The 26755-nt window shown below is 43.3% G+C and overlaps 1 protein-coding gene across 1 annotated transcript in view; it reads left to right on the plus strand.

Moving 5' to 3' along the window:
* The window catches only part of camk2a (calcium/calmodulin-dependent protein kinase II alpha), a 70336-nt gene that overhangs the window by 38990 nt on the left and 4591 nt on the right, over positions 1-26755 (plus strand). Inside the window, exons 7-17 of the mRNA XM_058416054.1 lie at positions 6957-7059; positions 7214-7297; positions 7448-7542; positions 7938-8060; positions 8331-8414; positions 9891-9933; positions 22580-22620; positions 23244-23292; positions 23924-23999; positions 26067-26161; positions 26357-26585. Of these exons, the coding sequence (XP_058272037.1) occupies positions 6957-7059; positions 7214-7297; positions 7448-7542; positions 7938-8060; positions 8331-8414; positions 9891-9933; positions 22580-22620; positions 23244-23292; positions 23924-23999; positions 26067-26161; positions 26357-26585 (1022 nt within the window). The remainder of the gene's footprint in view (positions 1-6956; positions 7060-7213; positions 7298-7447; positions 7543-7937; positions 8061-8330; positions 8415-9890; positions 9934-22579; positions 22621-23243; positions 23293-23923; positions 24000-26066; positions 26162-26356; positions 26586-26755) is intronic.

Raw genomic sequence — 26755 nt, forward strand, 5'->3', positions numbered from 1 at the left:
GATGGTGTGTGATGGTGTGTGATGGTGTGTGTGATGGTGTGTGATGGTGTGTGTGATGGTGTGTGATGGTGTGTGTGATGGTGTGTGTGATGGTGTGTGTGATGGTGTGTGATGGTGTGTGTGATGGTGTGTGATGGTGTGTGTGATGGTGTGTGTGATGGTGTGTGATGGTGTGTGTGATGGTGTGTGATGGTGTGTGATGGTGTGTGTGATGGTGTGTGTGATTGTGTGTGTGATGGTGTGTGATGTGTGATGATGGTGTGTGATGTGTGATGGTGTGTGATGGTGTGTGTGATGATGGTGTGTGTGATGGTGTGTGATGTGTGATGGTGTGTGATGGTGTGTGATGGTGTGTGTGATGATGGTGTGTGTGATGGTGTGTGATGTGTGATGGTGTGTGATGTGTGATGGTGTGTGATGTGTGATGATGGTGTGTGATGTGTGATGGTGTGTGATGTGTGATGGTGTGTGATGGTGTGTGATGTGTGATGGTGTGTGATGGTGTGTGTGATGGTGTGTGTGATGTGTGATGGTGTGTGATGGTGTGTGATGTGTGATGGTGTGTGATGTTTGATGATGGTGTGTGATGATGGTGTGTGATGGTGTGTGATGGTGTGTGTGATGGTGTGTGATGGTGTGTGATGGTGTGTGTGATGGTGTGTGATGGTGTGTGATGGTGTGTGTGATGGTGTGTGTGATGGTGTGTGATGGTGTGTGTGATGGTGTGTGTGATGGTGTGTGTGATGGTGTGTGATGGTGTGTGATGGTGTGTGTGATGGTGTGTGTGATGGTGTGTGATGGTGTGTGTGATGGTGTGTGATGGTGTGTGTGATGGTGTGTGTGATGGTGTGTGATGGTGTGTGTGATGGTGTGTGTGATGGTGTGTGTGATGGTGTGTGATGGTGTGTGTGATGGTGTGTGTGATGGTGTGTGTGATGGTGTGTGTGATGGTGTGTGTGATGGTGTGTGTGATGGTGTGTGTGATGGTGTGTGATGGTGTGTGTGATGGTGTGTGTGATGGTGTGTGTGATGGTGTGTGATGGTGTGTGTGATGGTGTGTGTGATGGTGTGTGTGATGGTGTGTGTGATGGTGTGTGATGGTGTGTGATGGTGTGTGTGATGGTGTGTGATGGTGTGTGTGATGGTGTGTGTGATGGTGTGTGTGATGGTGTGTGTGATGGTGTGTGTGATGGTGTGTGTGATGGTGTGTGATGGTGTGTGATGGTGTGTGATGGTGTGTGTGATGGTGTGTGATGGTGTGTGTGATGGTGTGTGATGGTGTGTGATGGTGTGTGTGATGGTGTGTGATGGTGTGTGTGATGGTGTGTGTGATGGTGTGTGATGGTGTGTGATGGTGTGTGTGATGGTGTGTGTGATGGTGTGTGTGATGGTGTGTGATGGTGTGTGTGATGGTGTGTGTGATGGTGTGTGTGATGGTGTGTGTGATGGTGTGTGATGGTGTGTGTGATGGTGTGTGTGATGGTGTGTGATGGTGTGTGTGATGGTGTGTGTGATGGTGTGTGTGATGGTGTGTGATGGTGTGTGTGATGGTGTGTGTGATGGTGTGTGATGGTGTGTGTGATGGTGTGTGTGATGGTGTGTGATGGTGTGTGATGGTGTGTGTGATGGTGTGTGATGGTGTGTGTGATGGTGTGTGTGATGGTGTGTGATGGTGTGTGTGATGGTGTGTGATGGTGTGTGTGATGGTGTGTGTGATGGTGTGTGTGATGGTGTGTGATGGTGTGTGATGGTGTGTGTGATGGTGTGTGATGGTGTGTGTGATGGTGTGTGATGGTGTGTGTGATGGTGTGTGATGGTGTGTGTGATGGTGTGTGATGGTGTGTGTGATGGTGTGTGATGGTGTGTGTGATGGTGTGTGATGGTGTGTGTGATGGTGTGTGTGATGGTGTGTGATGGTGTGTGTGATGGTGTGTGATGGTGTGTGTGATGGTGTGTGTGATGGTGTGTGATGGTGTGTGTGTGTGATGGTGTGTGATGGTGTGTGATGGTGTGTGATGGTGTGTGTGATGGTATTGTGATGGTGTGTGTGATGGTTTGTGTGATGGTGTGTGATGGTGTGTGTGTGTGATGGTGTGTGATGGTGTGTGATGGTGTGTGTGATGGTGTGTGAGATGGTGTGTGATGGTGTGTGTGATGGTGTGTGTGATGGTGTGTGTGATGGTGTGTGTGATGGTGTGTGTGATGGTGTGTGATGGTGTGTGATGGTGTGTGTGATGGTGTGTGTGATGGTGTGTGTGATGGTGTGTGATGGTGTGTGTGATGGTGTGTGATGGTGTGTGTGATGGTGTGTGATGGTGTGTGTGATGGTGTGTGTGATGGTGTGTGATGGTGTGTGTGATGGTGTGTGATGGTGTGTGTGATGGTGTGTGTGATGGTGTGTGTGATGGTGTGTGATGGTGTGTGTGATGGTGTGTGATGGTGTGTGTGATGGTGTGTGATGGTGTGTGTGATGGTGTGTGATGGTGTGTGTGATGGTGTGTGATGGTGTGTGTGATGGTGTGTGTGATGGTGTGTGTGATGGTGTGTGTGATGGTGTGTGTGATGGTGTGTGATGGTGTGTGTGATGGTGTGTGTGAGAGTAAATTGTCAGTGTGTTTAACAGTGTAAATAATTAAGAGAAACACAACTGACCTCCATCCAGTTTCTAAAATAATGAAGATTCTAATCACTCTGTCACTCTGGTTATTCTGTTCATAATGACTCATAATGACTCATAACGGTTCATAACATGGCCCAGAAATAATAAAAGATTTTAATCCTGCTTCATGATCTTCTCTGAAGACCGGATGATAAAAGGTAATCTAATAGAGCGAGGTTTAACACAGATCTGCTGTAAGACGTTATTTGGAAATGAAAAACTGAACCCTGGAGTGAGAAGCACAGGATCTGACAGCACGTCGTTTATCAGCTCCACTGTCTCACACACACACACACACACACACACACACACACACACACACACACACACACACACAGACTGGAGGTTTAAAGCTAAATGATTATTAATGTTTCTTTCCTGAGAGATTCCGCTGTGATGAGGCGGCTCCAGACTCGCTAACGGTGCCAGGTTCTTCAGTTTTCTAATCTTTGTGGTGAAATGGATGATCTTTAGTGGAGAGATTTCCTGTAGCACAAAATAAAAGAATAAACCAGTGCAGGAGAGAAAACCTAACACTTCACACTGCCTTATTCAGAACCAGAAACTAGTTACCTGTTATCCTGCTTGTGTTAGAGCCTCCTGCAGAACTCCAGAAGTTTAATTCAAATTCAGATTTTATTCGTCACATACAAAATCATCCACAGTAGGACATGCAGTGAAATGCTTATTACGACTGTCCTACATCTGAAGAAGAATATAAAGTATAAAGTAAAGTGTGTGAACAAGAAAAGTATAGGGATATAGGTAATAAAAATATAAATATATAAAAATAAAGAAAGATATAGTCTAGATATAGTATCTCTCTATATATATAGATCTATCTAATAATAATATGATAATGTAATATAATGTGATATTTATAAAAATATATAAATAAATTATATATATATATATATATATATATATATATATATATATATATATGTGTGTGTGTGTGTGTGTGTGTGTGTATAAACATCTATAATATATAGTATATACATGTATGTAGATAGAAAAAGTCAAATATAAATATAAATGTAATGACAATAAATAATACGGTATGTAAAGTGTCGGTGCAGTATACACACAAAGGTGTCCAGTGGGTGTGGTTATTGTGTGTGCGGAGTAGTGCAGGGTATACAAGTAGTTCAATTTGTGTGTGCAACAATCAGCTGAGGTAGAATGTAATGTTCATGTGTGGGGTAAGTCTAGAAAGTCCAGGTTCTAGGTGTTCTGGTTGAGGGCCCGAATGGCCTGCGGGAAGAAGCTCCTCCTCATTCTCTGAAATGTTTCCCTGACCTCTTCAGAGAAGAGTCCATTGTTGGGATGGCTGAGGTCCTTCATTACCTTCCTGGCCTTGGTCCAGCACCTTCTGAACTGGATGATCACCATGGAGACGACATTCGAAAACCTCCTTTGAAACGCTCCATAAAATCCTTGGAACTGGGAATTCTCTCACTGTTTAAAAAAACACATTCAGTGCCGTGGGTTTATCTGCTCTCTGTCTGATGTCCAAGACCCGACTGTAGAGAGAGCAACAAGATGGCCTGAGAGGAGCGCTGTGCAGCTGAGACACAGGCTGTGATGAAGGACATGAGCTTCTGTCCTATACTGCCTCACTTCTGCCTCGTTTCTGCCCCACTTCCGCCTTGTTTCTGCCTCACTTTTGCCTTGTTTCTGCCTCACTTTTGCCTCACTTCCGCCTCACTTCTGCCTCATTTCCACAGTCATACTGTAGATTTCAGATGCCGGAGGTCCTCCTGTGGCTCCACACTGACTCGGACTGTTTTCTTGGCTCTCACCTTCATGACTAGCGCGCTAGCTCAGGTCACATTCACACACTTCACTTTAATGGCTTTCTTCTTCACTGTCTACTGACGTTAGTTAATAATCAGATTAAATCATTCTTTCTGAGGTTCTTTCCCAGACTGTGTGTGTGTGTGTGTTTAGTCTGTCAGTTGTGGAGGTTATAAAGCTTTATGAATGTCACTGTGTTTCAGACTGCACTTTTGGTGTATTGTAATCTCCTGTGTTTCTGAGAGCTCCTGACCTCGCTCATTTCCATCAGAGCATTAACACAAACCCACGCTGCTCTCGCTCCCTCACACCGTCCCATGAAATGGAGGTGATGCGAATGCTGACGCTAACGGGGAAATTAGCGTAATTAGCCAAGCGGTGTGTGTGTGGGCTGGAAATATGTTCCATTACTCCTCCACACGGAGCAGTGCTGTGACACACACACACACACACACAGTAGAGATGATCTGCTGCTCACATCAAACACAAAAGTAGCGTTTCTCTTATTCTATTTCTCCAACAAGATTCCTGGATATTTCACCTGAACTCCAGGAGTCTTCTGATTGGCCGAAGCAGCAGAGAGGGTTACGCATCATGCACAAGATTTAAATAATACGACAATAAAAATACACAACACACAAAACCTCACATCTCTCTCTCACAGAGCACAGCATACTGCATTTTTCACATTCTGTAGTGTAAATGGAATTAAAATTAAGATTTATTTGGGATTTAATGCCACAGATCTTCACAGAGAACAAAGAATCTGCAATGTTTTTAAGATTTGTTTTAATTATTTATTAACAGAAAACAAAAACTGCATTATTTCTATCCAGACTTCTCCTGAATAAATAAACTCCAATAGATTTGACTTCAGTTCCTGGCTGTAGTGCTGAAGAGTGTAGAGACATGAAAGGGGGTGAAAACTTATGTACGTATCCAGATGAGCGTACAGATGTTATAATACGATCAGATGTAGAAATGTAACTTCACACATCTGAGAGTCACGTCTGAGAGAGTCATGTCTGAGAGAGTCACGTCTGAGAGAGTCACGTCTGAGAGAGTCATGTCTGAGAGAGTCACGTCTGAGAGAGTCACGTCTGAGAGAGTCACGTCTGAGAGAGTCACGTCTGAGAGAGTCACGTCTGAGCTTCATTCAGGCGAAGGCGTGTGCTGAGCATCTGAATGAGGAAATAAAGCTGTATTATTTCACATGTCTCAGTTTGAGGCTTTAATAAATGCTCAGAGGAATGGAGGTGGGTGTAAAAGTGAAGCAGGATGAAAATGAGCGGTGTGTGTGTGTGTGTGTGTGTATGTGTGTGTGTGTATGTGTGTGTATGTGCGTGTGTGTGTGTATGTGTGTGTGTGGGAGCGGCGTAGGCGGCCACCTCGACGCCATCTGAATCACATTTTATTTGCATTTCTCTTCACTGGATTTAAGCCTTTGCTTCTGTTCAGGGTCAGAACGCTGCTTTTGTCTGCAGAATCATCCGGATGATTAAACCCTAAAAATAATCTGCTCACGTCTCTCTGATCTTTATTAGATTATTAATCCCTGATGAGAGAAGTTCAGAGTTTCAGCGTCCTTCACGCAGGATTTTAAGTGAAATGTCAGAAGATTCAAATAAATCAGACAGTAAGATTTTAAAAGTCTGGTCTATAGAAATGATGTGAACTTGTTGAATATGTTTTCCTCACTGAGTGGCTGAGAATCACCTCTCTATTTACTCTCATTAAAAATGCAAACATCCATTATCATTATTCATGCAACATGCAAATGTGGGACCGCCCCCACGCCCTCCTGCCATCAGTAATGGCGTGTTCACATTAAGACATGTAGCTCAGCTTCACATCCTCAGCGTCTGACTGATTTCTCCTCTCAGAGTGTCAGTGTGACCGATGCAGACCTCACGGTGTTTAGTTTTCACTCCAGCTCGTGTTCCTCAGTTGTGACTCCACCCCTCTTCTCATCACTGCTTTACTGCCCTGACACGTTCCTCTCTCCTGTGTTTCACTCTGATGAGTCTTTCTGAAGTCTTGTGTAATGTTCCTGTACGTTTGGAAGCCTGAATTTTCCATGCTGACTGTTTGTTGTTGCTTGTCGTACTTCCTGGTTTTGATCCTCACCTGGATGTTCCTCTTTAATGTTCTCTGATGACCATCAACAAACTGCACCTATTAAATATGTAATAAATTCCATGCTGAGTTTACACACTTCCATCCTGAATGTTCCATATCCTCACACCATGACATCCACCATCAGGGATCATGACAAAAACATACACTACCAGCAGTTATCATCATCATCATCATCTTCATCATCATCAACATCATTATCATCTTTATCATCAACATCTTTATCATCATCTTCATCATTATCACAATCATCATCATCATCATCATCACCATCATTATAAAACAGCAACAATGGCTTATTAGAAAAAGTAAGTAAGCTTATGTGTGTGTGTGTGTGTGTGTGTGTGTGTGTGTGTGTGTGTAGCCAGAGAATCTCCTCCTGGCTTCCAAGTCCAAAGGTGCAGCGGTGAAATTAGCAGATTTCGGACTGGCGATTGAAGTGGAAGGAGACCAGCAGGCATGGTTCGGTAAGACCTGATAGTAACACACACACACACAGTGTGTTCATATGAAATTGCGTGTGTGTGTTACCCATAATGCATTGTACCTGAGCAGAGAATCAGCATGGCAACATGGTGTCCAGGTATGAGTGATGACATCACTTCCTGTGTGTGATTGCAGGCTTTGCTGGAACTCCTGGTTATCTCTCACCTGAAGTGTTACGGAAAGATCCGTATGGTAAAGCAGTGGACCTGTGGGCCTGCGGTAAGGAGTTCACACACACACACACACACACACACACACTGTAGTTAAATGCATTTAATTTCAGAAGTCTCAGTCTTTTGTTCTCATGGTGTTCACAAGATGATAATTAACACTGAATAAATTTGCAATAAAGCCGTTTCCATGGTACAGGTGTGATCCTGTACATTTTGCTGGTTGGATATCCGCCGTTCTGGGATGAAGATCAGCATCGACTCTATCAGCAGATCAAAGCTGGAGCTTATGATGTCAGTGAGCTTCATTTCTCCACAATAAACACCACGTTGTCTCTTTTACATCTCCACATGAAGCTATGCTCTCACCTGCTTCTCCTTCTCCACATGAAGCTATGCTCTCACCTGCTTCTCCTTCTCCACATGAAGCTATGCTCTCACCTGCTTCTCCTTCTCCACATGAAGCTATGCTCTCACCTGCTTCTCCTTCTCCACATGAAGCTATGCTCTCACCTGCTTCTCCTTCTCCACATGAAGCTATGCTCTCACCTGCTTCTCCTTCTCCACACATTCCTTCACAACGACTGAATTCATTAAAGATTTTTTATTTGATGTTTTGGAAGGAAGTTCTGAGCTCCAGGCTGTGATGTTTCTCATGTTTGTGTTATTTCTTCTCTACATCTGTGTAGTTTCCTTCTCCTGAGTGGGACACGGTCACTCCTGAAGCTAAAGATCTGATTAACAAGATGCTGACCATCAATCCGGCCAAGAGAATCACTGCAGCCGAGGCTCTGAAACACCCCTGGATCTCTGTGAGCTTATTACTGCTTATTACTGCTTATTACTGCTTATTACTGGTCTCTCACATTTGCATAGTCTAGTCAAAACACCTCGTCTTACCTGAATCTAATTCTCATCCCGGACATTTCTAATCTTACTTTAAACCTTCATTAAAGGTTTCACTAAACCGGATCCCAGAGCTTCAAGTCCTGTTTTACATAAATTCATGAGGGTTTAAATGTTTATTACAATAGGAATGTGTTAATATGGAGGTTATAGTGCGTGTCTGTTCTGTCCTGCAGCACCGCTCCACCGTGGCCTCCTGCATGCACAGACAGGAAACTGTGGAGTGTCTGAAGAAGTTCAACGCTCGCCGGAAGCTGAAGGTCAGATCACAATCACAACTTTCAACTTCACGTCTGATCATCATCATCATCATCATTAGATTAGATTTCAGTTTATTGTCATTGTGTTAAGTACATGTACAAAGCCACTGAAATACAGTTAGCATCTAAACCAGTGCAGAATTTATTATTTACAATAAATGATGAATAAAGATACAGAGTTATGGGGGTGATGTAAATGGGGGAGGGGGAGGTGTATGTACAGTAGGTGTTATTAATAAGATATATATGGTCTATATGTATGAATAATGTACAGTGGTAAAGACGTTACATATATACATGCTGAACAGGATATCAGTGCAGATATATGGCTCTTTAAAGTAAATAGACAGACAGACAAATAGATAGATAGATAGATAGATAGATAGATAGATAGATAGATAGATAGATAGATAGATAGATAGATAGATAGATAGATAGATAGATAGATAGATAGATAGATAGACATACAGTTAGATATGTGGCACTGAGGCACTTCCTGATGCAAGAAGGGTAAATAGTCCAGGATTAGGGTGAGAGGTGTCTTTAATAAAGACTTTTGCCCTCTGCACACAGCACTTCCTGTAGATGTTGTTGATGTGGGTAACTGGGTATTCATGATTCCTTGGTCAGTTTTCAGCCCCCACTGAGGAGATGTTTGGTCAGTTGCAGTGCAGTTGATAAACCAGACTGAGGTGTAGTGTGTGAGGATGTTCCCAGTGGTAAAGTTCACCAGGAGAGTGGAGAACATGTGGGCTTTTTTCAGTGTGTGTGGGTTTTATATGGCTGTAGCTGTGATATAAACTCCACCACGCCCGTTATTTCTCCTCAACACAACGGAACAGAGCGCCACAGGATGTGAGAGTGTTTGAGGAGCTGCTCCGAGCCATTTAGTGCCTCAAAAAGTGGGAGGAACAAACCGACTCCATAACGAAGCGCATCACGCTGCTTTATCTTCCTGAAAACTGCATTAACAGCCGGCCGCATAATGACACAGCATCATGTAGAGTCACTTCTGTGCATCAGGAACCAAACGCTGAAGGAATAAATCAATACATCTCATTGATCCATGTGGTTTTTAATGATGGAGCAAAAACCTAAAAGTAAAAAACAATAACCAGACTGAAAGGAAATGACAGACGAACGCTCCAGCAGCTGTGTTTATAACATTAACAACCCCATCATCAGGCAGTAAATTACATCAGGAAACACACAACGCTTTTCACTTTTACTTTTTACTTTGTTCTGATGTTACGAGATGAGCTCGGGTTCATCAGAAGCCTGGTGATAAAAGACTGAAACACAGGAGCGTATTCAGGCTGCAGGTAACACAGCGTGGGTGTGAGGTGCTGGGGCTGATGGGTAATGTAGTTTCATTAAATTTATCTGACTATCTAAGGAGTTGATCCTGTGTTGATGCTCACTCGGCATTTTCACCGCTCATTTCTCACCTTTACCCGGTGTGTGTTTTGTGTGTAGGGTGCGATTCTCACCACCATGCTGGCCACCAGGAACTTCTCAGGTACGTATCACACACACTCTTCATGTCTTTATGATCCTTTACTAATGAAGATGTTTTGTTTAACTTCAGTGGATAAATTTCTTTGTTTTTATCGACTAAAATCTACTTTTAAAGACGTTTTTATTTGGCCGCTCCAACCGGATGACCGTGAACCTGCGAGCAGCTCAGACAGAACTGAGACAAAAGTTTAAAGACATTTAGAATGTAAAAGCACACACACACATGCGCCGGAGTGTGACGCTGCTGTGAGATTTTTTCCTTTTAACTGTTTCAGGATTAACAAGACGGAACTAAAAGCAGCAGAGAGAAAGTATAATTGCTTATTAATCAGATCCTCAGTGACAGAAATGTGAAGCCGGAGCTGTAGTTAAAGTCGTTAGTGTCGCGTTTCCCCTGGACACTCAGCGTAATTAACACACTGGACTTCAGACTCCAGTCACACAACGTTTTACTCCATCAGACCAGCTTCAGGAGCTGGAACCTTCTCTGTCTTCTGCACTTCATCTCAGACTTCAGACACAGAAGCTGAAACACTGCTTCATATCAACACCATCCTCATCATCGTCACAATCCTGACTCCAGCTGAAGTGATTTATTACTCTTTTAAAGAAATGTTTCAGGGACTGAAATTATTTTATACTCGAATCGACTCATCAATATTTCATTATTATAATTAAACAACTAAATAAATAATAACTATAACAATTACAGCAAACGAAAGAGTGACAACAACAACATCCACAATCTTAATGTAAATAAAAAATAAACCAAAAATATTCATGATCTGATTAAAGACATCACCGTGTCAGTGTGGAGATACAGAGCTGTGTTTACATTATACACACACACACACTCACACACACACACACACACAGACTCACACACACAGTGTTATTGATTATAAACAGAGTGATGAGCAGTGTTTGTATAAATAGAGAGGTGAGATTGTGTCAGGGTGTATAAGAGGTTATAACTGCTGTGTGACTCACTTCATAACAAACCAGCTGTGAGTTTACATAACACACACACTCCACTGTTAATCATTCCATACAGAGAGACAGACAAGAGAGAGAGAGACAGATGAGAGAGACAGATGAGAGAGACAGACAAGAGAGAGACAGATGAGAGAGACAGATGAGAGAGACAGACAAGAGAGAGAGAGACAGATGAGAGAGACAGATGAGAGAGACAGACAAGAGAGAGACAGATGAGAGAGACAGATGAGAGAGACAGACAAGAGAGAGAGAGACAGATGAGAGAGACAGATGAGAGAGACAGACAAGAGAGAGACAGATGAGACAGACAGACAAAAGAGAGACAGATGAGACAGAGAGACAGATGAGAGAGACAAGAGAGAGTGACAGATGAGAGAGAGATAGAGAAAAAGAGACAGATAGATGAGAGAGACAGGTGAGAGAGAGAGAAACAGAGAGACAAGTTTTTTCTTCCCCTTTTAAAACTGAAGTGTTTATAGATGATTAGAATGTGAGACATTTAAACTTTATTTTCCTCTGTAAAGTGAATTCAGGAGAGTGTTCTGTACTGTGTGTGTGTGTGACAGTGTGTGTGTGTGTGTATGTGAGTGTGTGTGTGTGTGTGACAGTGTGTGTGTGTGTGTATGAGAGTGTGTATGTGAGTGTGTGTGTGTGTGTGTGTGAGAGAGTGTGTGTGAGAGAGTGTGTGTGTGTGAGAGAGTGTGTGTGTGTGTGAGTGTGTGTGTGTGAGAGAGTGTGTGTGTGTGAGAGAGAGTGTGTGTGTATGTGTGTGATAATTAAAATAATGAAACAAGGAATGAGGAGAACAGCAAGTGATTGCAACTTATCACAGATAGATTTGTCATAGCAACAAAATGCTGTTTATCATCTACCAGAAGTGCAAATAGTAGAAATTGTGCAAATGAACAAGTGCAGATAAATATGTAAATATGTAGATTGATAAATAAGGCCATGTCAGAGTGTGTATAGAGGTGTGTACAGAGTGTGTATAGAGGTGTGTACAGAGTGTGTATAGAGAGTTGTGTACAGAGTGTGTATAGAGGTGTGTACAGAGTGTGTATAGAGGTGTGTACAGAGTGTGTATAGAGGAGTGTACAGAGTGTGTATAGAGAGTTGTGTACAGAGTGTGTATAGAGGTGTGTACAGAGTGTGTATAGAGGTGTGTACAGAGTGTGTATAGAGGTGTGTACAGAGTGTGTATAGAGAGGTGTGTACAGAGTGTGTATAGAGAGGTGTGTACAGAGTGTGTATAGAGGTGTGTACAGAGTGTGTATAGAGGTGTGTACAGAGTGTGTATAGAGGTGTGTACAGAGTGTGTATAGAGAGGTGTGTACAGAGTGTGTATAGAGAGGTGTGTACAGAGTGTGTATAGAGGAGTGTACAGAGTGTGTATAGAGGTGTGTACAGAGTGTGTATAGAGAGGTGTGTACAGAGTGTGTATAGAGGAGTGTACAGAGTGTGTATAGAGGTGTGTACAGAGTGTGTATAGAGGTGTGTATAGAGAGGTGTGTACAGAGTGTGTATAGAGGTGTGTATAGAGAGGAGTGTACAGAGTGTGTATAGAGGTGTGTATAGAGGTGTGTATAGAGGTGTGTACAGAGTGTGTATAGAGGTGTGTATAGAGGTGTGTATAGAGGTGTGTACATAGAGGTGTGTACAGAGTGTGTATAGAGGTGTGTATAGAGGTGTGTATAGAGGTGTGTATAGAGGTGTGTACAGAGTGTGTATAGAGGTGTGTACAGAGTGTGTATAGAGGTGTGTACAGAGTGTGTATAGAGGTGTGTATAGAGAGGTGTGTACAGAGTGTGTATAGAGGTGTGTATAGAGAGGAGTGTACAGAGTGTGTATAGAGGTGTGTACAGAGTGTGTATAGAGGTGTGTACAGAGTGTGTATAGAGGTGTGTACAGAGTGTGTATAGAGGTGTGTACAGAGTGTGTATAGAGGTGTGTACATAGAGGTGTGTACAGAGTGTGTATAGAGGTGTGTATAGAGGTGTGTACAGAGTGTGTATAGAGGAGTGTACAGAGTGTGTATAGAGGTGTGTACAGAGTGTGTATAGAGGTGTGTACATAGAGGTGTGTACAGAGTGTGTATAGAGAGGTGTGTACAGAGTCTGTATAGAGGTGTGTACAGAGTGTGTATAGAGAGGAGTGTACAGAGTGTGTATAGAGGTGTGTACAGAGTGTGTATAGAGGTGTGTACAGAGTGTGTATAGAGGTGTGTACAGAGTGTGTATAGAGGTGTGTACAGAGTCTGTATAGAGAGGTGTGTACAGAGTGTGTATAGAGGTGTGTACAGAGTGTGTATAGAGGTGTGTACAGAGTGTGTATAGAGGTGTGTACAGAGTGTGTATAGAGGAGTGTACAGAGCGTGTATAGAGGTGTGTACAGAGTGTGTATAGAGGTGTGTACAGAGTGTGTATAGAGGAGTGTACAGAGTGTGTATAGAGGTGTGTACAGAGTGTGTATAGAGAGGAGTGTACAGAGTGTGTATAGAGGTGTGTACAGAGTGTGTATAGAGGAGTGTACAGAGTGTGTATAGAGGTGTGTACAGAGTGTGTATAGAGGTGTGTACAGAGTGTGTATAGAGGTGTGTACAGAGTGTGTATAGAGGTGTGTATATAGAGGTGTGTACAGAGTGTGTATAGAGGTGTGTACAGAGTGTGTATAGAGGAGTGTACAGAGTGTGTATAGAGGTGTGTACAGAGTGTGTATAGAGGTGTGTACAGAGTGTGTATAGAGGTGTGTACAGAGTGTGTATAGAGGAGTGTACAGAGTGTGTATAGAGGTGTGTACAGAGTGTGTATAGAGGTGTGTACAGAGTGTGTATAGAGGAGTGTACAGAGTGTGTATAGAGGTGTGTACAGAGTGTGTATAGAGGAGTGTACAGAGTGTGTATAGAGGAGTGTACAGAGTGTGTATAGAGGAGTGTACAGAGTGTGTATAGAGGAGTGTACAGAGTGTGTATAGAGAGGTGTGTACAGAGTGTGTATAGAGCTGTGTACAGAGTGTGTATAGAGGTGTGTACAGAGTGTGTATAGAGGTGTGTACAGAGTGTGTATAGAGCTGTGTACAGAGTGTGTATAGAGGTGTGTACAGAGTGTGTATAGAGGTGTGTACAGAGTGTGTATAGAGGTGTGTATAGAGAGGAGTGTACAGAGTGTGTATAGAGGTGTGTACAGAGTGTGTATAGAGGTGTGTACAGAGTGTGTATAGAGGTGTGTACAGAGTGTGTATAGAGGTGTGTACAGAGTGTGTATAGAGGAGTGTACAGAGTGTGTATAGAGGTGTGTATAGAGGTGTGTATAGAGGTGTGTACATAGAGGTGTGTACAGAGTGTGTATAGAGGTGTGTATAGAGGTGTGTATAGAGGTGTGTATAGAGGTGTGTACAGAGTGTGTATAGAGGTGTGTACAGAGTGTGTATAGAGGTGTGTACAGAGTGTGTATAGAGGTGTGTACATAGAGGTGTGTACAGAGTGTGTATAGAGGTGTGTATAGAGGTGTGTACAGAGTGTGTATAGAGGTGTGTACAGAGTGTGTATAGAGGAGTGTACAGAGTGTGTATAGAGGTGTGTACAGAGTGTGTATAGAGGTGTGTACATAGAGGTGTGTACAGAGTGTGTATAGAGAGGTGTGTACAGAGTCTGTATAGAGGTGTGTATAGAGAGGTGTGTACAGAGTGTGTATAGAGAGGAGTGTACAGAGTCTGTATAGAGGTGTGTATAGAGGTGTGTACAGAGTGTGTATAGAGAGGAGTGTACAGAGTGTGTATAGAGGTGTGTACAGAGTGTGTATAGAGGTGTGTACAGAGTGTGTATAGAGGTGTGTACAGAGTGTGTATAGAGGTGTGTACAGAGTGTGTATAGAGCTGTGTACAGAGTGTGTATAGAGGTGTGTACAGAGTGTGTATAGAGGTGTGTACAGAGTGTGTATAGAGGAGTGTACAGAGTGTGTATAGAGGAGTGTACAGAGTGTGTATAGAGGAGTGTACAGAGTGTGTATAGAGGAGTGTACAGAGCGTGTATAGAGGTGTGTACAGAGTGTGTATAGAGGTGTGTACAGAGTGTGTATAGAGGAGTGTACAGAGTGTGTATAGAGGTGTGTATATAGAGGTGTGTACAGAGTGTGTATAGAGGTGTGTACAGAGTGTGTATAGAGGTGTGTACAGAGTGTGTATAGAGGTGTGTACAGAGTGTGTATAGAGGTGTGTACAGAGTGTGTATAGAGGTGTGTATATAGAGGTGTGTACAGAGTGTGTATAGAGGTGTGTACAGAGTGTGTATAGAGGAGTGTACAGAGTGTGTATAGAGGTGTGTACAGAGTGTGTATAGAGGTGTGTACAGAGTGTGTATAGAGGTGTGTACAGAGTGTGTATAGAGGTGTGTACAGAGTGTGTATAGAGCTGTGTACAGAGTGTGTATAGAGGTGTGTACAGAGTGTGTATAGAGGTGTGTACAGAGTGTGTATAGAGGAGTGTACAGAGTGTGTATAGAGGTGTGTACAGAGTGTGTATAGAGGTGTGTACAGAGTGTGTATAGAGGAGTGTACAGAGTGTGTATAGAGGTGTGTACAGAGTGTGTATAGAGGAGTGTACAGAGTGTGTATAGAGGTGTGTACAGAGTGTGTATAGAGGTGTGTACAGAGTGTGTATAGAGCTGTGTACAGAGTGTGTATAGAGCTGTGTACAGAGTGTGTATAGAGCTGTGTACAGAGTGTGTATAGAGGTGTGTACAGAGTGTGTATAGAGGTGTGTACAGAGTGTGTATAGAGGTGTGTACAGAGTGTGTATAGAGCTGTGTACAGAGTGTGTATAGAGGTGTGTACAGAGTGTGTATAGAGGTGTGTACAGAGTGTGTATAGAGGAGTGTACAGAGTGTGTATAGAGGACTGTACAGAGTGTGTATAGAGGTGTGTACAGAGTGTGTAGAGAGGTGTGTACAGAGTGTGTATAGAGAGGTGTGTACAGAGTGTGTATAGAGAGGAGTGTACAGAGTGTGTATAGAGGTGTGTACAGAGTGTGTATAGAGGTGTGTACAGAGTGTGTATAGAGAGGAGTGTACAGAGTGTGTATAGAGGAGTGTACAGAGTGTGTATAGAAAGGTGTGTACAGAGTGTGTATAGAGGAGTGTACAGAATGTGTATAGAGAGGAGTGTACAGAGTGTGTATAGAGGTGTGAACCGAGTGTGTATAGAGGTGTGTACAGAGTGTGTATAGAGGAGTGTACAGAGTGTGTATAGAAAGGTGTGTACAGAGTGTGTATAGAGAGGTGTGTACCGAGTGTGTATAGAGAGGAGTGTACAGAGTGTGTATAGAGAGGTGTGTACAGAGTGTGTATAGAGAGGAGTGTACAGAGTGTGTATAGAGGACTGTACAGAGTGTGTATAGAGGTGTGTACAGAGTGTGTATAGAGAGGTGTGTACAGAGTGTGTATAGAGGAGTGTACAGAGTGTGTATAGAGGAGTGTACAGAGTGTGTATAGAGGAGTGTACAGAGTGTGTATAGAGAGGTGTGTACAGAGTGTGTATAGAGAGGAGTGTACAGAGTGTGTATAGAGAGGTGTGTACAGAGTGTGTATAGAGGTGTGTGTACAGAGTGTGTATAGAGGTGTGTACAGAGTGTGTATAGAGGTGTGTACAGAGTGTGTATAGAGGAGTGTACAGAGTGTGTATAGAGAGGTGTGTACAGAGTGTGTATAGAGGTGTGTACAGAGTGTGTATAGAGAGGTGTGTACAGAGTGTGTATAGAGGTGTGTACAGAGTGTGTATAGAGGAGTGTACAGAGTGTGTATAGAGGTGTGTACAGAGTGTGTATAGAGAGGAGTGTACAGAGTGTGTATAGAGGAGTGTACAGAGTGTGTATAGAGGAGTGTACAGAGCGTGTATAGAGGTGTGTACAGAGTGTGTATAGAGGTGTGTACAGAGTGTGTATAGAGGAGTGTACAGAGTGTGTATAGAGGTGTGTATATAGAGGTGTGTACAGAGTGTGTATAGAGGTGTGTACAGAGTGTGTATAGAGGTGTGTACAGAGTGTGTATATAGAGGTGTGTACAGAGTGTGTATAGAGGTGTGTACAGAGTGTGTATAGAGGAGTGTACAGAGTGTGTATAGAGGTGTGTACAGAGTGTGTATAGAGGTGTGTACAGAGTGTGTATAGAGGTGTGTACAGAGTGTGTATAGAGGAGTGTACAGAGTGTGTATAGAGGTGTGTACAGAGTGTGTATAGAGGTGTGTACAGAGTGTGTATAGAGGTGTGTACAGAGTGTGTATAGAGGAGTGTACAGAGTGTGTATAGAGGTGTGTACAGAGTGTGTATAGAGGTGTGTACAGAGTGTGTATAGAGGAGTGTACAGAGTGTGTATAGAGGAGTGTACAGAGTGTGTATAGAGGAGTGTACAGAGTGTGTATAGAGAGGTGTGTACAGAGTGTGTATAGAGGAGTGTACAGAGTGTGTATAGAGGTGTGTACAGAGTGTGTATAGAGCTGTGTACAGAGTGTGTATAGAGGTGTGTACAGAGTGTGTATAGAGGTGTGTACAGAGTGTGTATAGAGGTGTGTACAGAGTGTGTATAGAGGTGTGTACAGAGTGTGTATAGAGGTGTGTACAGAGTGTGTATAGAGAGGAGTGTACAGAGTGTGTATAGAGCTGTGTACAGAGTGTGTATAGAGGAGTGTACAGAGTGTGTATAGAGGTGTGTACAGAGTGTGTATAGAGAGGAGTGTACAGAGTGTGTATAGAGGTGTGTACAGAGTGTGTATAGAGAGGAGTGTACAGAGTGTGTATAGAGGTGTGTACAGAGTGTGTATAGAGGTGTGTACAGAGTGTGTATAGAGGTGTGTACAGAGTGTGTATAGAGCTGTGTACAGAGTGTGTATAGAGGAGTGTACAGAGTGTGTATAGAGGTGTGTACAGAGTGTGTATAGAGGAGTGTACAGAGTGTGTATAGAGGTGTGTACAGAGTGTGTATAGAGGTGTGTACAGAGTGTGTATAGAGAGGAGTGTACAGAGTGTGTATAGAGGTGTGTACAGAGTGTGTATAGAGCTGTGTACAGAGTGTGTATAGAGGTGTGTACAGAGTGTGTATAGAGGTGTGTACAGAGTGTGTATAGAGCTGTGTACAGAGTGTGTATAGAGGTGTGTACAGAGTGTGTATAGAGGTGTGTACAGAGTGTGTATAGAGGAGTGTACAGAGTGTGTATAGAGGTGTGTACAGAGTGTGTATAGAGCTGTGTACAGAGTGTGTATAGAGGTGTGTACAGAGTGTGTATAGAGGTGTGTACAGAGTGTGTATAGAGCTGTGTACAGAGTGTGTATAGAGGTGTGTACAGAGTGTGTATAGAGGTGTGTACAGAGTGTGTATAGAGGAGTGTACAGAGTGTGTATAGAGGTGTGTACAGAGTGTGTATAGAGAGGAGTGTACAGAGTGTGTATAGAGGTGTGTACAGAGTGTGTGTACAGAGTGTGTATAGAGGTGTGTACAGAGTGTGTATAGAGGAGTGTACAGAGTGTGTATAGAGGAGTGTACAGAGTGTGTAGAGAGGTGTGTACAGAGTGTGTATAGAGGAGTGTACAGAGTGTGTATAGAGGAGTGTACAGAGTGTGTATAGAGGAGTGTACAGAGTGTGTAGAGAGGTGTGTACAGAGTGTGTATAGAGAGGAGTGTACAGAGTGTGTATAGAGGTGTGTACAGAGTGTGTATAGAGGACTGTACAGAGTGTGTATAGAGGTGTGTACAGAGTGTGTATAGAGCTGTGTACAGAGTGTGTATAGAGGAGTGTACAGAGTGTGTATAGAGGAGTGTACAGAGTGTGTAGAGAGGTGTGTACAGAGTGTGTATAGAGGAGTGTACAGAGTGTGTATAGAGGAGTGTACAGAGTGTGTATAGAGGAGTGTACAGAGTGTGTATAGAGAGGTGTGTACAGAGTGTGTATAGAGAGGTGTGTACAGAGTGTGTATAGAGAGGTGTGTACAGAGTGTGTATAGAGAGGAGTGTACAGAGTGTGTATAGAGGACTGTACAGAGTGTGTATAGAGGTGTGTACAGAGTGTGTATAGAGAGGTGTGTACAGAGTGTGTATAGAGGAGTGTACAGAGTGTGTATAGAGGAGTGTACAGAGTGTGTATAGAGGAGTGTACAGAGTGTGTATAGAGAGGTGTGTACAGAGTGTGTATAGAGAGGAGTGTACAGAGTGTGTATAGAGGTGTGTACAGAGTGTGTATAGAGAGGAGTGTACAGAGTGTGTATAGAGGAGTGTACAGAGTGTGTATAGAAAGGTGTGTACAGAGTGTGTATAGAGAGGTGTGTACCGAGTGTGTATAGAGGTGTGTACCGAGTGTGTATAGAGGTGTGTACAGAGTGTGTATAGAGGAGTGTACAGAGTGTGTATAGAGGTGTGTACAGAGTGTGTATAGAAGTGTGTACAGAGTGTGTATAGAGGAGTGTACAGAGTGTGTATAGAGGAGTGTACAGAGTGTGTATAGAGAGGTGTGTACAGAGTGTGTATAGAGGAGTGTACAGAGTGTGTATAGAGAGGTGTGTACAGAGTGTGTATAGAGAGGTGTGTACAGAGTGTGTATAGAGGAGTGTACAGAGTGTGTATAGAGAGGTGTGTACAGAGTGTGTATAGAGAGGTGTGTACAGAGTGTGTATAGAGAGGTGTGTACAGAGTGTGTATAGAGGTGTGTACAGAGTGTGTATAGAGAGGTGTGTACAGAGTGTGTATAGAGGAGTGTACAGAGTGTGTATAGAGGAGTGTACAGAGTGTGTAGAGAGGTGTGTACAGAGTGTGTATAGAGGTGTGTACAGAGTGTGTATAGAGGTGTGTACAGAGTGTGTATAGAGGTGTGTACAGAGTGTGTATAGAGGTGTGTACAGAGTGTGTATAGAGAGGAGTGTACAGAGTGTGTATAGAGAGGAGTGTACAGAGTGTGTATAGAGAGGAGTGTACAGAGTGTGTATAGAGAGGTGTGTACAGAGTGTGTATAGAGGAGTGTACAGAGTGTGTATAGAGAGGAGTGTACAGAGTGTGTATAGAGAGGTGTGTACAGAGTGTGTATAGAGGAGTGTACAGAGTGTGTATAGAGGTGTGTACAGAGTGTGTATAGAGAGGTGTGTACAGAGTGTGTATAGAGGTGTGTACAGAGTGTGTATAGAGGTGTGTACAGAGTGTGTATAGAGGAGTGTACAGAGTGTGTATAGAGAGGAGTGTACAGAGTGTGTATAGAGGAGTGTACAGAGTGTGTATATAGAGGTGTGTACAGAGTGTGTATAGAGGTGTGTACAGAGTGTGTATATAGAGGTGTGTACAGAGTGTGTATAGAGGAGTGTACAGAGTGTGTATAGAGAGGTGTGTACAGAGTGTGTATAGAGGTGTGTACAGAGTGTGTATATAGAGGTGTGTACAGAGTGTGTATAGAGGAGTGTACAGAGTGTGTATAGAGAGGTGTGTACAGAGTGTGTATATAGAGGTGTGTACAGAGTGTGTATAGAGGAGTGTACAGAGTGTGTATAGAGGTGTGTACAGAGTGTGTATAGAGGAGTGTACAGAGTGTGTATAGATGAGTGTACAGAGTGTGTATAGAGGTGTGTACAGAGTGTGTATAGAGAGGTGTGTACAGAGTGTGTATAGAGGAGTGTACAGAGTGTGTATAGAGGAGTGTACAGAGTGTGTATAGAGGTGTGTACAGAGTGTGTATAGAGGTGTGTACAGAGTGTGTATAGAGGAGTGTACAGAGTGTGTATAGATGAGTGTACAGAGTGTGTATAGAGGTGTGTACAGAGTGTGTATAGAGAGGTGTGTACAGAGTGTGTATAGAGGAGTGTACAGAGTGTGTATAGAGGAGTGTACAGAGTGTGTATAGAGGTGTGTACAGAGTGTGTATAGAGGTGTGTACAGAGTGTGTATAGAGGTGTGTACAGAGTGTGTATAGATGAGTGTACAGAGTGTGTATAGAGGTGTGTACAGAGTGTGTATAGATGAGTGTACAGAGTGTGTATAGAGGTGTGTACAGAGTGTGTATAGAGGTGTGTACAGAGTGTGTATAGAGGTGTGTACAGAGTGTGTATAGAGGTGTGTACAGAGTGTGTATAGAGAGGTGTGTACAGAGTGTGTATAGAGGTGTGTACAGAGTGTGTATAGAGGTGTGTACAGAGTGTGTATAGAGAGGAGTGTACAGAGTGTGTATAGAGGAGTGTACAGAGTGTGTATAGAGGTGTGTACAGAGTGTGTATAGAGAGGAGTGTACAGAGTGTGTATAGAGGTGTGTACAGAGTGTGTATAGAGAGGAGTGTACAGAGTGTGTATAGAGGTGTGTACAGAGTGTGTATAGAGAGGAGTGTACAGAGTGTGTATAGAGGAGTGTACAGAGTGTGTATAGAGGTGTGTACAGAGTGTGTATAGAGAGGTGTGTACAGAGTGTGTATAGAGGAGTGTACAGAGTGTGTATAGAGGTGTGTACAGAGTGTGTATAGAGAGGAGTGTACAGAGTGTGTATAGAGAGGAGTGTACAGAGTGTGTATAGAGGTGTGTACAGAGTGTGTATAGAGAGGAGTGTACAGAGTGTGTATAGAGCTGTGTACAGAGTGTGTATAGAGGTGTGTACAGAGTGTGTATAGAGAGGAGTGTACAGAGTGTGTATAGAGGAGTGTACAGAGTGTGTATAGAGGTGTGTACAGAGTGTGTATAGAGAGGTGTGTACAGAGTGTGTATAGAGGAGTGTACAGAGTGTGTATAGAGGTGTGTACAGAGTGTGTATAGAGAGGAGTGTACAGAGTGTGTATAGAGAGGAGTGTACAGAGTGTGTATAGAGGTGTGTACAGAGTGTGTATAGAGAGGAGTGTACAGAGTGTGTATAGAGCTGTGTACAGAGTGTGTATAGAGAGGTGTGTACAGAGTGTGTATAGAGCTGTGTACAGAGTGTGTATAGAGAGGTGTGTGTAAGTTGTATTTACAGCAGATAAAGTGACAGGTGTAATTATAATTGTGCTAAAAATGTGTGCATTATGTACAGTGTATGTACAACAATAACAGATAATATACAGTGTTTATACAGATAGTATATAGTATATATAAATGTATATACAGGAAGTGAGGTCATCAATCAATAAGTGATTTAGGTAATGAAGTTTGATAACAGATGAAGATGAAGATTACTTTCTGCCTTCAAAACACACACATACTCACACACATCTAGATAAAAGACGTGATGGTCACAAGGCCAGTGCTTTCAGGATCAGGCTACAGCAGGGCCAAAATTAGCTAAAGTGTTGACTAAAATAACAGAACAGCTGGGGAAACACCCTGACACACACACACACACACACTGACTTAACCCTGAAGAGAGAGACAGGAGGTGTGTGTGAAGTGAAGTAGCAAGTGTAGCGTGCTGCTGAAAGGCGATACACATGTTCAGGAAGGAATGCTAGCTGAAGTGTTGCTAAATCAGGAGCAATGGAGTGAAGTGCACACTCCGGCCCCGTCTCACTCACACCGCCGAGTTCACTACGCCAATCTGGAGCGACATGATCCGTGTGATTGACGTGTTTCTCTGGAGTTCTTCTCCTTCTGCTCATCATGCCTTTTGCTCTGCTCTTCTGGGGGTTTGTGCCATTTCTCATCGTTCTCTCGCTCTTTTTCTTTCTCTCTCGTTCAGGAGGGAAGAGCGGAGCCAACAAGAAGACGGACGGAGTGAAGGTGAGACACGCCGATGCCTCTGAAGCACCGAGGGTCGAGTGTGAGATGGTGGTGTTATAAACTTATAAACTTATAAACTTAAAACTTATAAAGAACCTCTGTCGATTAACCTAAACTTTTCATTCCATCTGTTAGTTGACCTTTAACCTGCTGTGGAACTGCTGTGCTGCTGCAGTGCATGCTAGTCTTACCAGGGATCAGAAAAATTAGCACATGCTAACTTCGTTATACAGAGATAATCTGATTCAATTAGTGAAAATGAGCTCAATGAGCTTTTTCTGTGTGGCTACAGCGCTAACAACACGAGAAGGTCATGAAATGATATTCTCGTGATCAGACACTAAACCTGAAATGATCAGACCCAAGTCAGAGCCTGTGTGATTGGTGTGTAGCGACGGAGAGAGGAGGAAAACTCCTCTTTGTAGATTTGTTGCGAGTCTGCTGAAGGTGTGAATGAACACTGGGGGTACTCCTGTAATTCTCCTGTAATTAGTTTTTAAATGTTTCCTTTAAAAGTGGAGTGATGCCCTCTAGTGTTTGATGAGGCAGAAATATGACCCTTATGTTACCCTAACTGTTTCCTGTGTGTGTGTGTGTGTGTGTGTGTGTGTGTGTGTTTACAGGAATCTTCAGAGAGCTCAAACACAACTATTGAGGATGAAGACACCAGGGGTGAGTGTATTTGTGTGTTTGTGTGTATTTGTGTGTGTGTGTGTATGTGTATCACTCATTCCCTTAAGATTTAATTAAACACAACTCCGAAGAATTTTGTGTCTTGCTCCAGTGAGAAGAGACAATGCTTAGCAGGTGTCACTGTGTGTGTGTGTGTGTGTGTTATCATCAGTCAGAGAGAGAGAGAGAGAGAGAGAGAGAGAGACAGAGATGGTTCTGTGTCGAACCCATAACTATCCACTGAACCCATAAACACCATTGAGGAACGATTTCCTCCACATCCCCCAGTAGATAAACGTCACACTGCAGCAGGTTTTAGAGATGAAGAAGAAAATGATGAAGAATAATATGGAGCTTGTGTCTCAAAGTTCAGGGTTCTTTAAGGTTCTGTGAATAATTAAGGGTTCTAAGCAGTCTGAAAGAGAAGGATGGAGGAATGCTAGAGAGAAATTTCAGGGGTTCTGCTGAAACACACACACACACACGTTACACACTGAAGCTTCTAATGTCACACTGCAGAGTGTATCCTCACCACCATGGAACTCTTTACTGTCTATCAATTTAGTTTCTGACTATAGCTAAAGAAGTGTGTGTGTGTGTGTGTGTGTGTGTGTGTGTGTGTGTGTGTCAGTGAGGAAACAGGAGATCATTAAAGTGACTGAGCAGCTCATTGAGGCCATCAGCAATGGGGACTTTGAGAGTTACACGTAAGTCACATGACCTGCGTCGTCGTCTTCTTTTTCTTTCCTTAGTACTGAACATTTTCAGTTTTTGTTTCAGATCAGTTCACACTGCAGATGATCAGTTCACACTGCAGATGATCAGTTCACACTGTAGATGATCAGTTCACACTGCAGACGATCAGTTCACACTGCAGACGATCAGTTCACACTGCAGATGATCAGTTCACACTGTAGATGATCAGTTCACACTGTAGATGATCAGTTCACACTGCAGACGATCAGTTCACACTGCAGATGATCAGTTCACACTGTAGATGATCAGTTCACACTGTAGATGATCAGTTCACACTGCAGACGATCAGTTCACACTGCAGACGATCAGTTCACACTGCAGACGATCAGTTCACACTGTAGACGATCAGTTCACACTGCAGACGATCAGTTCACACTGTAGATGATCAGTTCACACTGCAGATGATCAGTTCACACTGCAGACGATCAGTTCACACTGCAGACGATCAGTTCACACTGTAGATGATCAGTTCACACTGTAGATGATCAGTTCACACTGCAGATGATCAGTTCACACTGCAGACGATCAGTTCACACTGCAGACGATCAGTTCACACTGCAGACGATCAGTTCACACTGTAGACGATCAGTTCACACTGTAGACGATCAGTTCACACTGCAGACGATCAGTTCACACTGCAGACGATCAGTTCACACTGCAGATGATCAGTTCACACTGTAGATGATCAGTTCACACTGCAGATGATCAGTTCACACTGTAGATGATCAGTTCACACTGCAGACGATCAGTTCACACTGCAGATGATCAGTTCACACTGCAGACGATCAGTTCACACTGCAGATGATCAGTTCACACTGTAGATGATCAGTTCACACTGCAGACGATCAGTTCACACTGTAGATGATCAGTTCACACTGCAGACGATCAGTTCACACTGTAGATGATCAGTTCACACTGTAGATGATCAGTTCACACTGTAGATGATCAGTTCACACTGCAGACGATCAGTTCACACTGTAGACGATCAGTTCACACTGCAGACGATCAGTTCACACTGCAGACGATCAGTTCACACTGTAGATGATCAGTTCACACTGTAGATGATCAGTTCACACTGCAGATGATCAGTTCACACTGTAGACGATCAGTTCACACTGCAGACGATCAGTTCACACTGTAGACGATCAGTTCACACTGCAGACGATCAGTTCACACTGCAGACGATCAGTTCACACTGCAGATGATCAGTTCACACTGCAGACGATCAGTTCACACTGCAGACGATCAGTTCACACTGCAGACGATCAGTTCACACTGTAGACGATCAGTTCACACTGCAGACGATCAGTTCACACTGTAGACGATCAGTTCACACTGCAGACGATCAGTTCACACTGTAGACGATCAGTTCACACTGTAGACGATCAGTTCACACTGCAGACGATCAGTTCACACTGCAGACGATCAGTTCACACTGTAGACGATCAGTTCACACTGCAGACGATCAGTTCACACTGCAGACGATCAGTTCACACTATAGACGATCCGTTCACACTGTTGATGATCAGTTCACACTGCAGATGATCAGTTCACACTGCAGATGATCAGTTCACACTGCAGATGATCAGTTCACACTGCAGACGATCAGTTCACACTGTAGATGATCAGTTCACACTGCAGATGATCAGTTCACACTGTAGACGATCAGTTCACACTGCAGACGATCAGTTCACACTGCAGACGATCACTTCACACTGCAGATGATCAGTTCACACTGCAGATGATCAGTTCACACTGTAGATGATCAGTTCACACTGTAGATGATCAGTTCACACTGCAGATGATCAGTTCACACTGCAGATGATTGTTTCCACATAGATAAAGTGCAGAATGAGATTAATACAGTTTCTTGTAGTTTCATCTCATTAACCAATGAGATTCAGGCTTTTCGTCACATTATGTGTGTGTGATCCCCATACCGTGTAAAAAAAGCTTATTAATGCTTTAATGTTGATGGTGTTTTATTATTTATTGTGTGTGTGTGTGTGTGTGTGTAGGAAGATGTGTGATCCCAGTGTAACGGCCTTCGAGCCTGAAGCGTTGGGTAATCTGGTGGAGGGACTTGACTTCCATCGCTTCTACTTTGAGAACTGTAAGTCTTTATTTGAACTTCAGCATCAGTACCTGGTTCTGTTCTCCTGTTGGACCTGATCCTTCACACCTGAACATCTCAGATATCATCATCACATGACCAGAAAAGACAGAGAGAAACTGTTTCACAGCAATAACACACACTAACACCACCATTCATTAACAGTGTGTGTGTGTGTGTGTGTGTGTGTGTAAGTGTGGTCTAAGAACAGTAAGCCGGTCCACACCACCATTCTGAACCCTCACATCCACCTGATCGGAGACGAGGCCGCGTGTATCGCTTACATCCGCATCACGCAGTTCATCGATGCTAATGGAACACCGCGCTCCGCTCAGGCCGAGGAATCTCGCGTGTGGCACCGACGTGACGGGAAATGGCAGATCGTCCACTTCCACCGCTCGGGGGCGCCCTCTACCATCACCAAGTAAACACACACACACACACACAAACAAACAAACTTTCTATAACAGCAGCTCTGGCCATATTGCAGCACTGCTTTATAGTATTAATGCACTCGCTCTGATATCATATCGTTTCTATAGTAACAGTTCTGTAATTGTTTCTATAGTAACAGTTCTGTAATTGTTTCTATAG

Source organism: Hemibagrus wyckioides, linkage group LG18 (genome assembly GCF_019097595.1).
Source record: "Hemibagrus wyckioides isolate EC202008001 linkage group LG18, SWU_Hwy_1.0, whole genome shotgun sequence".
Taxonomy (NCBI): Eukaryota; Metazoa; Chordata; class Actinopteri; order Siluriformes; family Bagridae; genus Hemibagrus; species Hemibagrus wyckioides.